This window comes from Anopheles marshallii, chromosome 2 (genome assembly GCF_943734725.1).
Source record: "Anopheles marshallii chromosome 2, idAnoMarsDA_429_01, whole genome shotgun sequence".
Lineage (NCBI taxonomy): Eukaryota > Metazoa > Arthropoda > Insecta > Diptera > Culicidae > Anopheles > Anopheles marshallii.
This window is the reverse complement of record NC_071326.1, coordinates 46,951,313-46,965,877: the sequence shown is the minus strand read 5'-3', so window position 1 is coordinate 46,965,877 and position 14,565 is coordinate 46,951,313. Positions and strand designations below refer to the sequence as shown.

At 45.7% G+C, this 14,565-nt stretch overlaps 1 protein-coding gene across 1 annotated transcript; it reads left to right on the top strand.

Annotated features, from left to right (window-relative positions):
- The first annotated feature begins 3,697 nt into the window (after nucleotides 1-3,697).
- Nucleotides 3,698-13,811, top strand: LOC128709369 (adenylyl cyclase 78C). The gene is made up of 11 exons (XM_053804368.1): nucleotides 3,698-4,112; nucleotides 5,725-6,122; nucleotides 6,254-6,580; nucleotides 6,901-7,093; nucleotides 8,281-8,507; nucleotides 9,330-9,491; nucleotides 9,557-11,584; nucleotides 11,676-11,972; nucleotides 12,042-12,267; nucleotides 13,454-13,599; nucleotides 13,683-13,811. The coding sequence occupies exons 1-11, from the start codon at nucleotides 3,698-3,700 to the stop codon at nucleotides 13,809-13,811; spliced, it is 4,548 nt and encodes a 1,515-aa protein (XP_053660343.1).
- Nucleotides 13,812-14,565: the final 754 nt, after the last annotated feature.

The window sequence follows — 14,565 nt, the reverse complement described above, 5'->3', positions numbered from 1 at the left end:
GAGAAGGAAGTGTCTCCAAACTAATGTGAATTGTGCTTTAGATTAAGCTTCAAATAGTTTTAAGCAATACGGCCTGACCATGAATATAAAGAAACCATTCAACTCGTACTATTCATTGTAGTATGCATGCGTTAAGACAATAAATGCCATATATCTAGCTTGACTCTATAAAGCCACATCAGTAGAGTGGATTTTGTTTTTTGCCCGACTTAACTTTGGGCACCGTGGTATGTTAGATTGTTAGCCAACATGTGCCCCATTACTATCCGGACCCCAACGGATTATTGCGCTAGCGTATGATGACTATTTCCAGACCACGAACATGGAACCGTTCCAAAAAAAAAGGGATCAATGGAACGTTTTTATCATGTCCATTCTACACTACGACATGTGCGTGATTCTTCGTAGCGCATTTTTCATCCTACTTTATGGACACTTTATTACTGCTTCACCGTACATTGTTGGCATTGTTACTGTAGGCTTAATTCGTTTTCACAAGATCGGACACGGTTTTGCGTTGCTCGTCTGACGTTCGTATGCTGGCGTGGCCGAGGCTCGCTAAAGTGCTTAAGCTGTGTGCTATTTAATGTAGGCTGGGGCTGGAAATGAAACAACGTCAATGCAGCTTTGCCAAAACTTTTCCCTGCCCATGCGGAATGACGCGACGCGATAAAACATGGGTCCCCTGTGAACGATCTTGAACTGGGGTGGGTTCGAAAAACAGTAGCAACAAAAAAGACACCACAAGATAAAACATCCCATCGTACACAATAAATTGCGCGAATGCACGCGTTAAACTGTTGGAACGATCTACCGGACGATATCACCAATGCGTACCGAGCGGTACAGGGAAAGTAATCGATAAAATGCTCATTTATTATGAGGATTTAGTTCACAAACGAAAGCTCGCATCATTGATGGCTCATCGAGCACGGTTTATGTTGCTTCAACAGCTAGGCTTACCTGTCGTTTGTAAAGTAAGGAAAGAGTTGACCTGAAGGTGGCTGATTGACTGACGTTGCTTGTGCGCGGCAAGCTTTTTTGGTGGCATTTCACATAACACCACAGTCAATGAGATGCTCTGTATTTTAGCAACAATGTCACACCAGCATCGAATGGAAAATTGATTCCCTCGTAAAACCGTGCCTTGTCTGGTATCTGGTGGGAATAAAAGGGCAAAAAACCGAAGAACGAGCAAAAAAAACCGCAAACTCAGCAGATAAAAAGCTTGCGGGAAAGATGAAGTCCCGTGCCGTGGCTGTGAAAGTAAAACTGAATGAGTTGAAGTTGGGTTACAAAACGGAAAACCAACCCAAAAATCTCTTACCGCCGGGAAAACCGCTCACGGGGATTTTATGTTTATTTTTGCGTTAGGACTTTCACGCGATTTGATTCCACGCCACGGTGGCAAAGGGCTATTTATTCGCTCAAAGTCTTTACGGGCCATTGCCTGGTTTCACGGGATGTACGGTTCACGCCACAACGGCGAAAGATGTTTTGTTTGTTCTGGCGAAGGACGACGTGGGCAACGTTTGAAAAGGTTCCAGTGTTCGTGCGTTATGTGGCTTTGTTTATATGTTTTTTTGAAGAGCGAAACATTCTTCAGAAATCAAATGAAAGCGGTTGATTGAATGGCTCGGAAATCATGCATCCCTTTGCGGATCCGTTTGATGGCATCGATTTATAGTGCCATTCGCCCAGTAATGGATTGTGTGTAGGGCGTTCCAAACGAGGGAGGCAACAATTTGGCATAAATATCCTTAAGGAACGTTGTGTATTGCACGAATATTTTTACTGTACCATTTTCTTCTTAAATCCTCACAATAGATATTGCAGTTGCATCGATCTGTAAATTGAAGTGCGGGTACGTACCCGGTACCCGGAAGGCAAACTTGGCAGCATTGGAAAGAAAATTGCACAGAAAATCAGAAACCCGTTAGGCAAGCGTTTCCTTTTGCTGAATACAACGTTGGCTCATTTCATTTCCTGCCTTCCATTCGACGATCTTCAGGAATGGTATGGTTATGGTTTGTAAATAATTTGTCAAAGCAGTTTGACACCCCTGAACGTCAGAGAAGTAGCGATTGATTCCGCCAGATGGCGATAGCGATCGTGATCTATATATACGAGTAGTTTCGAGCCGAAGGACCTCTTTTTATTCGGACTGAGCAGATTAAAAGGCAATAAATTTGAACAAGTGCAAGTAAAAACCGTGCTGGTAAAAATTGTGCCATAAAATATCGTCCAAAAAAATCCGACAACGTTAATGTGTCAATACAATTTTAAACAAGTTTGCTAGAACAGACAAGAAGAATAGCTTGTGTTAATGGTATGTTACGGTCTTCCCCATAAGCGGATTGCCGTACGCTAGAGTTGCGGTTCGCTGCTTTAAGTCACGACCGTAACAAAGCTAGCGCTTGCAGGAAGACTGTGAGCTTTCAGGATGCGAATCAACAGCATATGGCACAAACAAGTTGCAACCCGTACGCGATGGCTCGTTGGAGTCGTGTGTGGCTGTGCGACTTTCGAATGACCGTGCAGCAATGGATCGTGGGGTGAAAAGCTGCCACTGCGGTGTAATTTGCTCAATCGTCTGCTAGTGGTAAACCGAAACCGGATGCCACCCACTTTTTGGTGTAGCAAAAGGGAAGCACGAAACTACCAAACAATACGTTGGAAAGTGAAGTGGAAAAACTCCAACAAAGGTAGTGGATTAAATACTTCACTCACCTGTCGTAAGGGCATAACGCTGGTCCTGAACGTAGACAGAAATGTCAAAGCAAAAACAGCATAAATAGCTTTACAAAAGACGGTTAGCATTTAGAACGTAAAGCAAGCAAGCTTTGTCGCTGCACAAACACAGCAAACCACAGAATGACCACCACAGGATAGGTGAATCCAAACATAGGGAATAACATGTACAATCGCGAGCGTTACAAAACTATTTTCCTGACTGTCAAATGATCTATTGTTTTTTTTTTTGCTTTGTGCATGGAATTATAATTTGGGCGTTTTTCAACTTCATTCGTTTCAAAGTAATGTCTATTTGATTTATGCAATTATTCTACTTTTACCAAAACTATTATTGATACTCGATTTTCATTTCGATTAATTTATTCACGTATGTCCAATTGAAACAATGTATTACGAAGACAAGCATTCGATGAAGAAAATAAAATCATTTTCATTAATTAATCATAAACGTTTATACTTATGAATGTGACTTTAATAACAATTTCCACGATTTAACGTCATTACTCAATACACACTGCTTCAGATTTCATCGTCTCTCTGGCAGCAAGTGCTGTGATACCGAACGTTCTACATTGTCATCCCTATTGATGTATATTGATTTTCGGTTCCTATTGTGAAATATTCACCCATCGAAAGGGGCCTTTGTGTGTGTGTGTGTCTGGAGGGTTTTTTTTTCTTTGTACTCAGGAAAACGGTTCAACAAATGCCGAACGTTCCCCCACAGCAACAATATCACGTTTCTCCTGGGATTAGAATCAGCAGAATGTTTCGTAATGAAAAAAAAAACTTCCGCCTTGCAGTGCTATAATATCATCTTGCTTTTTACGTTTCAAATCGACCCGTGAGTGTATTTCCCGTTTCTTTACACACTTTATTACTGTTTTCTTTTAAACAGTTGCTTAAATAACGTTCTCCAACGTGCACAAGCACTGATATCGCTGCGATGGAGCTGCTTGTGTCGCCGGATGCTGCCCGCAACATTGCTGCGGGTGTACTGGATCAGGAAGGTGGCGACCACCAGTGCCATCACGGTGGTATTGTTAATCCAGCCGCAACGATTGATCTCGAGCAGGAACAGGTGGAAAATGGTGTCGTCATTAGTGATATTGCCAAAATACCGCGCGTCCCAGGAGACGGTGCCCAAGCTCCGGACGACAATGCCGACGACAGATCACGACACGCGCCACCGACTTCCGTGCCACGAGCGGCGCCCACCGAGCGAAGCGATCGATTGCGGTCACTTTCCCTTGCCGAATGCGAACCAGAAGCTAACCTGCCTAACCTGCCCTGGGGACCTGGGGACCTGCCTAAGATTGATCCGAGTCGCACCGATGATCCAAGCGGCCCTTTGGATAGAGGTGAGTTATTAGAGAGTTCTTGCAAAAGGCTTTCCACCATGCGACATCATCACCCTATTCTGCTTGTGTATCGATGCGGTTTCCATCGAAAGGAACCGGCTGCTTTGAGCCAGAACAAAAGCTGCCACTCTGCGTGCTAGTGTCCACAAACCATTCCACCCTTGCGTTGACGCTGCAGGGATGCAAATTTCCAACCCAAGCCAACCCAACGCCCCAGGTTTGGGGCGGCAGTAGATAGGATAACTTTCGCTCCGGTAAGCTCCTGAGCACGCACGTCTTTATGTGTGTAATATCCTGTGCGAGGTTGAGCGCGCGAAGCGCACAAGAAGCGGGACAGAAAAACACACAAACATAATATCCAACGGAAGAGCCTATTAATAAAATTCGTCCCTTGAACGGCAGAGTGGCGTACGGGGAAAGTCAATCCCCGCGCCAATCCTCCCAACGCGTGCCCTGCCAATCGTTCGCGAAGTGGCCAACCTACCAGCCAAATTGAATAATCGATAATTTGTTCTCCCGCAGCCATGTGTAACAAACTCTACTGCGTTGGGAGTTGGGAGTGATGGTAGACTCAGGTGCCGAGAACATATATTGATGTTCTTTATCCTTGTTTTTCTTCATTTCCTCTCCGGTTTAGCTGCTTCTTCCTTTTTTTTTTCTTCTTTTGTTCTCTCCCACCATTATCCTTTGCCATCCTATCACTCACGTCAGTGCCTTGACCAAAGAAGTGCTAAAAATAGCACTCGCTGTGTGCCTTTGACGATCGGACCGGATGGCCAGCGGGGAGGAAAGGTAAAAGCTAGACCGGAGCGACAGTATGCTTCCGTTCATGAATAGTATTAGCAAGGGACAGACATTTTCACGCCTCATAGGATCGGTCGTTCAGCAACAAAAAAAAAAGAAAAGGAAGCAGGAAGAAGAAACACAAATGGTGCCGATGACACAGCGACTATTAAGCACAACAAACCATGCGGGATGCATGGTACCGCACCAGCACCACGTGCCAGTACGAGCATGAATGGCAGGAAAAGCCTGTCCCGAAGACAAATTACTTTTCCTATGGGAAGCTATCCAAACGGTTGAATGGGAGCTTTTTTCGAAGTTCTGAGTTTTCTGGGTGTAGTTTCGGTTGCCTATAGGATAAGTATAATTTATTGAATATGAGCGATGCTAACATCGTTGAAATTAATGGGTTCGAGACACAATTACTTGTGTGGTACTTTGGTACACTAAATTCAACATATGTACGTACAAGCAGTAGTACATTTCAAATCAAAGCTCTTGTCTCAACAGCGCTAGGTTAGCTTAAGTGTTTTTTGGTTTAGTTTTAGGACACAATTACAATACAGCAGATTCAAATGCTCTTGTCCGTCCGGTCGGACAACGCTCTCTGATCTACGTCCTGAGTTGTGCCGCGCTATTACTACCACTATGATAGTGCGTTACTGTCATTGAGAGTGACAGCTAGTTACGACACAGGGTGGTTGCCAACACTTAAGCTTACAGCTGCACTTCTGTTGGCCAAAAATGCATTAATGCACAATTAATCACAACGCTGTTCAATCAAATTAACGTTTAATATTCAAATACATTGCGTCCACACAACTAACAGCTGACAATGAAAAACCACAACCGAACGGGGTAATGTCACCGTCCTTCACCATCCAGCAGTGCGGCACCGACTACCAGGAGTGCAACAAGGGTGGCGACCCATTACCACCACCCCCACCGGGCGGGGGAGAATTACCCGGGTCAGCAACAAATCCCCCCAGCGGCACCCACAATGCCCCGCACACCAACAACACCTACTCGGCGTTCAAGCGCGGCAACGTGGTAAAGGGCATACTGTGCCCATCCATGACGAACTCGTTCCGTGCACCGTCGCTCGAGCGATCCTACCTGACCTACTCGCACCGCCAGCGGCAGAAGTCGCTGATCCTGGTGAACGTGGTGGACCTGGTGCTGAAGGTGGTGCTGGCCTCGGTCTGGATCGGCTTCAACAGTGGCATGGTGAGGGGCTTTATCAGTGTTATCAGTGATTCAATAAATAACATTAATCCACCCCCGATACCACACGCTCGGTCGCCCTCCCCGGCCGGACTGACTGGTTCCCCCTTTTTTTGCTGATTCTGCTTCCACAGACAATCAAGCCGCACGAGGTGACCTGGTCCGTGTGCTGTATCATTTCAAACTTTCTGATCTGCGTGCTGGGCAGCTGGCGTCTGTTCGCTAACAACTATCTGCATTGGGCGGCCGTCTGCACCTGGCTGCTGCTGAATCTGCAGGGATTCCTCGGCGAAGGGTTGGGCTTTGCCGAGCGCGAATATTTGATCTGGTACGTGCTGTTCATTATCTTCGTCCCGTACGCCATGCTACCGTTGCCGCTGAAATGGTGCATGATTGCCGGCTCGATGACTGCCATTTGCCATTTGGTGGTGACATCGCTAAACAAATTTCTCCACGACAAGGTAGGTGCTGCTGTTATTTGGGTGCGTTTAATTAACACAAGACACACCAAACGAAAAAAAGATCACTGTTCAAAAAATCTTCCAACACAATATGAACATTATTTTATATAAGTGTCACTTGAAAGTAGTTCTCTTGACCCTTCAGTTAACTTGATAATAGTTCACAAACTAAGAAACATTTTAATAATAAACAGCCTTTACTCGCGGGATTTGGAAACATTCCCTGTTTTTAATAAAAAAAAGGCACCAGGATATTTCACCTGTTCATTCAAGCGATTCTTCCAAACTCCTAGCTACATCTCCATTCTTTACCATCCCAGGATCCGAGCTGCATCGTTCGACAGATGATTGCCAATCTGTTGCTATACCTGGCCATCAACTTTGCCGGCATGTACACCAAATATCTGACCGACCGCGGACAGCGGTTAGCCTTCATCGAAACCCACAAAGCGATGGAGCACAAGCGCGAATCGGAAAAGGAGTACCAGCGTACGCAGCGATTGCTCGACTCAAGTAAGTAGCTCCACCCGGTACGGTGATGGAAGCAGCCGAGTAAGTAATCCGTCGACCCGTTCAAGCATCCCGTTCGTTAAGGGGGAACCGCTTCTAGTGCCTGAAGGTGAACAGAAAAAAAAACTCAAACACAACGATGAATCACCACGAAAAAACAACGATTTTGAACATAAATCGATCTGAAGAAGGATATCTTCATTAGCCGCCAAACAGTTGGTGGCTTGTGTCTGGTCGCTGTATGCAAGACTCGGCTATTTTTTATTGTGCTTTGTATGTGTGTTTTTTTTTTGGTTTTATTTCCATTTTGGTGCTAGCCGTAAGCGAACCTCTCCGGCCAGAAGATGGATGCTGTGTGAGCGAAAATCAAATTAGTGAAGCTTTCCTCGATGGGGTTTTGGTTGAAGAAGTATTCGATAGTAATTTAATTAATGGGAACGCTGTAGGCTGTAGGGTGGTTGAGTTTTTTCTTCTTCTTCTTCTTCTTTTGAGTTTTGTTTCATGTCCACACAATGGCCGTGCCTTTCGGGCACCCTTGTTTCTCAAGTGCTGTCCACATGTCTGAAGCATATCAACGGGTTCCGAATGAGTTCAATGCTCAGATCACGTTTTTATTTTTCCACATTACATTCAGATTGAAACAAGCGAAAAAAAAAGGAAAATTTTACTATTCTGCTGTTGGTTCAAGCACAACAAAGCGTTAAAGCCATCTGCTGAAAGTATTTACCGAGCGCATTTGCAACGTACCTTCTGGCACGTCCACATTTTAATTTCTGCAACTCACTCTCATTGCCCCATCGACATTAGTTCTCCCACGAGACCTTATTTATACGTCCTGCTTGTGCGCTAACTATTTGCTGACTTACTAACTAGCTGACGATGTTCGCGATTTGCATAATTATTCCCCATCGGTAAAATACTCTTCCGGCATTGTCTGACTGGCACGACAATACTGGTTGATTTTTCACGAAAAACTTTCACGTAATTGCCGTCATAACAGCCGCCTGCCGACAGACAGGATCGAATGAAACTTTATGAACGTTACACACACACACACACATAAAAAATCGAAAACAATTGTGCACTAACGGGTCCGGGTCCCAATAATTATGCTTGGACTTTTCAATGGACTTTCTACAGCACATACTTTAATGTCTTTTATGTTCCATCCCCTCCCGGCCCACCTGCAGTTCTGCCCATGTTCGTCAACAATGACATCCGAAAGGAAATGTACAAATCGCCGGAACAGGCCCAGGTCGATACACAGTTTAAGAAGCTGTACATCTACCACATGGACAACGTTAGCATTCTGTTTGCGGACATTAAGGGCTTTACCGAGCTGGCGAGCAAAACGTCCGCCCAGCAGTTGGTCAAGATATTGAACGATTTGTTTGCACGGTTCGATAAAATTGCTGAGGTAAGTTGAATTTAATGTGCATTTTGACTGCGTTTTTCTTTTACAAATGGACTCATTTCGAAAGACAATGAAAGAATCAATTTAACAAATAACATTCTTTACAATAAGTGTTTCTTTAGTGTTGTTACCATTAATAGTTAGCCATCTTAGCCTTATGAATATCTAATTTGAATACTCAATGGTAGAGTATGCTTTAAGCCTGTTGTGCCTTGGCCAAGCCGTGTTGACCATGACTTTTTTCCGGGTAGATCCTCCAATTGATTTCCGCTCCAAAATCTCATCTCAAGTACATGGGGAAGATTAGTGACCTTAGGTCCAATGTCTGAATAGGTATGCAGCAAAACTCGGCACTGGTTTTTCGGAGAGAATTTTAGTTGCTGCCTGCTGTTGAGATATGGCTGGCCTCGAATGACGCATTTGCATAACAATGTGTATCTTGGCTTATTGATATTGTTTCGCCAATCGGTCGATTGCTTCAACCTTCTGGCGGAACAATGACGCTACCTTACCTTCAAGCCTTCATTTCTAGTCCCTGCTGCAACTTACGATCATGTCTCCTTTTTTGTGGCGAAAACTAAGTTCTGTATTTGACGAGCCCGAGCGCTTGTGTATGGAAAGTACAAGGCTTCTGTCATACGGTATTCCTCATCTCCAAAATGGAGAAGATTTGATAAATGCTTGCTTGATCAATGATTCTAGATTACTGTGTTCAAAGAACGCGTGTAAAAAATCCCTAAAATCAGTCCATTTTTTTGAAAATGCATACCTCAGCTGCCGGATGTTTGACACAATATAAGCCTAATAGCATCGTCTACTTCACAGGACAACCATTGTTTGCGTATTAAACTGCTCGGCGATTGCTACTATTGTGTGTCCATGTTCGACAGTCAAAGCTGGAAAAGCCGTCCCGATCATGCGGTGTGTAGTGTCGAAACTGGTCTCCATATGATTAAGGCCATCAAAGACGTCCGGTGTCAGACGAATGTGAGTGAAAGATATTCAGAGTTCCGGGGATCATCTTTGAACCTTTTCATTCCTCACCTTTGCAGGTGGATCTGGATATGCGTATCGGAATCCATAGTGGTTCGGTAATGTGCGGTGTGTTGGGCGAAAAGAAATGGCACTTTGACGTGTGGTCCAACGATGTCGTCATTGCGAATCACATGGAATCGGGCGGTGTCCCCGGTAGGGTCCATATCTCCGAGGCCACCCTGAAGTGTCTCAACGATACGTACGAGGTCGAACCGGGCAACGGTGGAAGCCGAGACAGCCATCTGAAGATGATGAATATCAAAACCTTCCTCATCAAGCGAACCGAACCATTGCGGCCACGTAAGCGTCTCATGGATCGGCAGAGCACGGTACAGTTCGAGAAGGAAACGGCTGCACGTACCGGCGAATCCCGCTTCCGGAAAGATTCGAAAACTCCTAGCATCACTTCCAACAGCACAAATACGACCGGCACGACGGCCACATGTTCGGCAGCCTCGGCAACGAGCCATGGCACCGGGCATGCGACCCATCAGCACACCAACAACAACAACACTAGCAACAATAACAACAACCATATCACAAAGCGCACAAGCAAATCGACAATCCACGAAGATGAACCGACCACCGACTGGATACCCGAGATTCCGTTCAAGAATCTGAACGAGTGCGGTGTGAACGCGGCGGAAAGCTTCCGCGACAAGAAACACTCCGACCGGGAAGATCCACTGACGTCGACGGAGGAGGTGGACGAGCTTATCGATCAGAGCATACAGATCAACTCGAATAAGGAGATTCGTCAGGAGTATCTGTACACGTGGACGCTCAAGTTTAAGGATTCGTCCCAGGAAGGCACCTTCTGTCAGCTGCGTGAGGACATGTTCCGTTCCAATATGCTGTGCGTGTTTGTGGTGTGGATCTTTATCGTACTGTGCCAAGCTGTGATTATTCCACGATGCACAATACTGATCGTCGCCCTGTCGATCACCACGTTTCTCCTGACGGTCGGGTGTATCCTGGTGATGGCTGAGGAGTTCTCCGGGTTGCCAAAGTTTCTGCAGAAAAGCTCCTCGACGCTCGTGCACGATCGCAGCAGGCGAACGATTTTCGTCTGCCTCACCATCATCCTGATGTCGATCGCTAGCTCGATGGGCCTGATGATGTGTGATCTGGAGGAGGTGGAAATCACACCGGACCGTAGTACGGTAAATCCGAGCTATTCACACTGGCAGGCCGACGGTCTGCTGAATGTGAACAGTACCTCGGTGACGTTTATGCGACGCGCGCTTGGAGCAGCGATGGAGCTTAACTTGGTGAATCGTACTCTGAATGAGCTCGAATCGAACACCACGGAGGCACCAATCGAACTGCAGAGTGACGAATTGTTCGAGGATGATGGACAAACAGAAAATCCGAACGTTCTGCACCCATCCTGTGTGCATCCCGAGTACGTTGTGTTCACTTGGGTGCTCTGCTTGATCTCACTGGCGACAGCCCTTAAACTGTACTACCTGGTGAAAACGTTTATGGCCATTGCCATGGTCGCGTGCTACTCCTTCCTAATACTGCTCGTGTTCGAAAGGGTGTTCGATTCGTACGATTTGCAGTACATACAGGCCAGCGGTATGCCACTGGCAGCACAGATGATGATCCTGCTGGGTGTCTTCCTAACGATGGTGACCTATCACGCACGGCTTGTGGAGGTTACATCGCGGTTGGATTTCATCTGGAAGGAACAGGCCGAAAAGGAACTCTCAAACATGAAATCCAACCGCCATCTGAATGATCTGCTGATTAAGAATATTCTCCCGGATCATGTCGCCACGTACTACCTGTCCGAGGAACGCACCGATGAGCTATACGCCAAGATGCACGAACTGTGCGGCGTGATGTTCGCCTCCATACCGAACTTTAAAGACTTCTACTCGGAGGACATTGAGAATGGGAAGGCTTGCATACGCATACTGAACGAGATCATATCCGATTTCGATTCGCTGCTGGAAGAGCCACGATTTGAGAAGGTCGAAAAGATCAAAACAGTCGGAGCGACGTACATGGCCGCATCGAATCTCTGCTCCACGAAAAAAGTAAGTGGCACTAGCGCTAGTTGTGTGCTTAGCGTCGTGTATTCATAACTTTATTCAACGAACGAACGTGTTTCTTTCCCCCGCAAAACAGCAACACGTTGACGAGCAGGACGAGGAAGCAGTTTGCGATTTGGTGGAGTTTGCACTAGCCATGCGCCAGAAGCTGCAGGAAGTGAACAAGGATGCATTCAACACGTTTCAGCTGCGCGTAGGTATCAGCAGTGGCCCGCTAGTCAGCGGAGTCATCGGTGCCCGCAAGCCAGTATACGACATCTGGGGCAACACGGTAAACGTTGCCTCGCGTATGGATTCGACCGGTGAAAATTGGAAAGTTCAGGTACCGGATTACACTGCCGCCCTGCTGCAGACGAAGGGATACACTTGCGTGGTGAGTATGGACGTGTGGAGCTAGCGATCGGTCCCCACACCCGACCCAACGATTTCGTTTCTGTTGTAGCAACGTGGTGAGGTAAATGTGAAAGGTAAAGGACTAATGCTAACCTACTGGGTGCTGGGCAAGAACATATCTGCCAGTCAATTAACGTCGCCTGCCCTCGTGCCGGCCGGTGTCCCCCAGGCACAGACACCGTCTCTACAGCGACAAACGTCCCAGCACAGCTCGCTAGCGGCGGTCGTGTTCGGCATGATGCAAGCCTCCAAGCGGAGTAATATAAACACAACACGTGAGTATTCTCTGATCTCGTTACGTCATTGACTAAAAGCGTCAGCATACGTTCTGTTGTCCAGATCGTGACGAACTTTAGGAAGGTCTTTTTTTGTCCATATACCCACGAATAATATCTCAGAATAAGTACATACTTCTAAATATATCGGTGACAGAGTAAATGATTGTTCGCCGATAAGAAGATATCAGTTAGATTTTCGTCTATATTTGTCTATTCGCTAACCATAATCTGTCTACTCGTTCCAACCTATTGACGTACTTAATTCTCTCAACTGAAAAAAAACTACGGGGCATAAATCCCCATTCCGTCCGGAAGTAGAATAGCTTAAACCTTCTATCCTAACGTTTCCATCTTCTCTTTCACAAGATCTCTTTACTTACTACTATCCGTTCCGTGCTCTATTCAACACTATATAGTTATACAATGTTTTCTCTTTCTCGTTCTATTGTTCGTCTTACGTACCTGTTGTACGCCTTGTTGTTGGTAATTTTCTCGCGCGCCGTACACAAACTACTTGCTCGCACGTGGTACTATTACACTATACTGCCGTGTTGCAATCTCTCCGTATCTCTGTGTGTGTGTGTGTCTCTCTGTTCTCTGCGGTGTCGTGGCACATCGCGTAGCCGAAAAGTGTGGCTGGAGTCGAGCGAAAAACTTGACCGTCAATAAGATGCGTTTACTGCCACCGTACGTAATTGCTGCTGCTTACCGAAACAATCACCTGTTGACGATTACGTGTTACACCTGTTGCCTGCAAAACTGTCAAAAACCACACTGTATTGAATGCTTTGCGACCCATGTTCCCATTATCCATCAATAATTACATATACTATAGAAATCCTTACAGTAACTAACTGCCGACAAACCATGATCGCCATTCAAGCTTAAGTAAACTAACGCATCTATGGTGGTACATAGGACAACATTTCGTAGTTACTCAATCGTATTTGACGATAAACGAATATCCATTTGCGTACTAACCAATATGTTAACCATCCACTGCCGCATGTATGTTGAAGCTGTTTGATATTTCGTGTGTATTTTCTTCCCCTTTTGGAAATTGAATCTTCCCCGCCAATGTAATGGGACACATCCGTGATCTCAGTGTAACTCCCGTAACATTTGAACCAAACTCTAACACCAGTCTACAGCGTGACTAATCTACCGCTTCGTCTATCCGCAGCAACCGCAACGCCTTCTCCGAGAACCCGATTCGGGCGACGGGGAAGCACATTCAGCTCAGTGAGATTGAATCAGAGAGCGCCGTGTAACAATCCGGTGCGCCGCAATACGACTCGTGTCCGTGGCCGTAGTTATACCATGAAAAAGGTAAGCAACCTACCCGGGCAGACGTAACCATAACGACCTGATATGATCGATAACTGAACTGATTGAAACGCCCAATTTTCCAGTATCCAACCGTTTCATCGCCGACGATGGGCTCAACTATGCCAGCGGAGGATTTCGGCATCAGTCCCCACATACCATCATTCCGGCAATTGCACCAGGAACCACCCAAATCCCACCAGACAGGCCTGTGAGTGCGTGCGCCGTTCATCGTTGGTCTTCCCTCGACTTCCCCGCATGCGCATCCCGTAATGCCGGTTGACGGTCTTAGCCAAATTTTCTAGTCAACACGAATGGACAAAGCATTTTAGCGGATTAGACTGATGTAACTGTGAACGGTTTTCAAGGATAAAGTGCTTACATAGCTAGAACGGTTCAGGGAGACGCAATTAGTGTGTGGTTAGAGTAGATTAACCATATCTCGCAGGAAACAGGCTGGACTGGACTTCACGTACACACATTACATTAGAGAACCGAGAAGCAAGTCTTGCATTGCGCACATAAATGTATACTGGACCCAATCCAATCCAGCACACCATCGGTGTTTAGCATAACTATGTAATGGTCCCTTTTACGACTAAATTTTGCAAATAAGCTTTTGTTGAGTTAACTTTGCAACAAACAAACACATGGAATGTGATGATGAGAAAAAAAATGTATCACAATTTTATGTCCACCCACGACGAGACAAAGCTTAGTGTTTAAAAGACATAGTTATAGTATTCAATCTTCAAAGGACTGTTGTCACGAGCGACCTTATTTGTAACGTCTCGGACAGTGCCGTGCCGTGTAGCCGGACGAATGTGCGCAACAAAATTTTGTTGTTGTTGTTTTCAGTATTTGTAGCAATTATTATTGTAAGGAAAGCATAATACAAACCACGGTAATTAATGTAACCGTCCATAGTCGTGTTTTGTTTTACGAACCGGAACAACAATGTGCAATAAA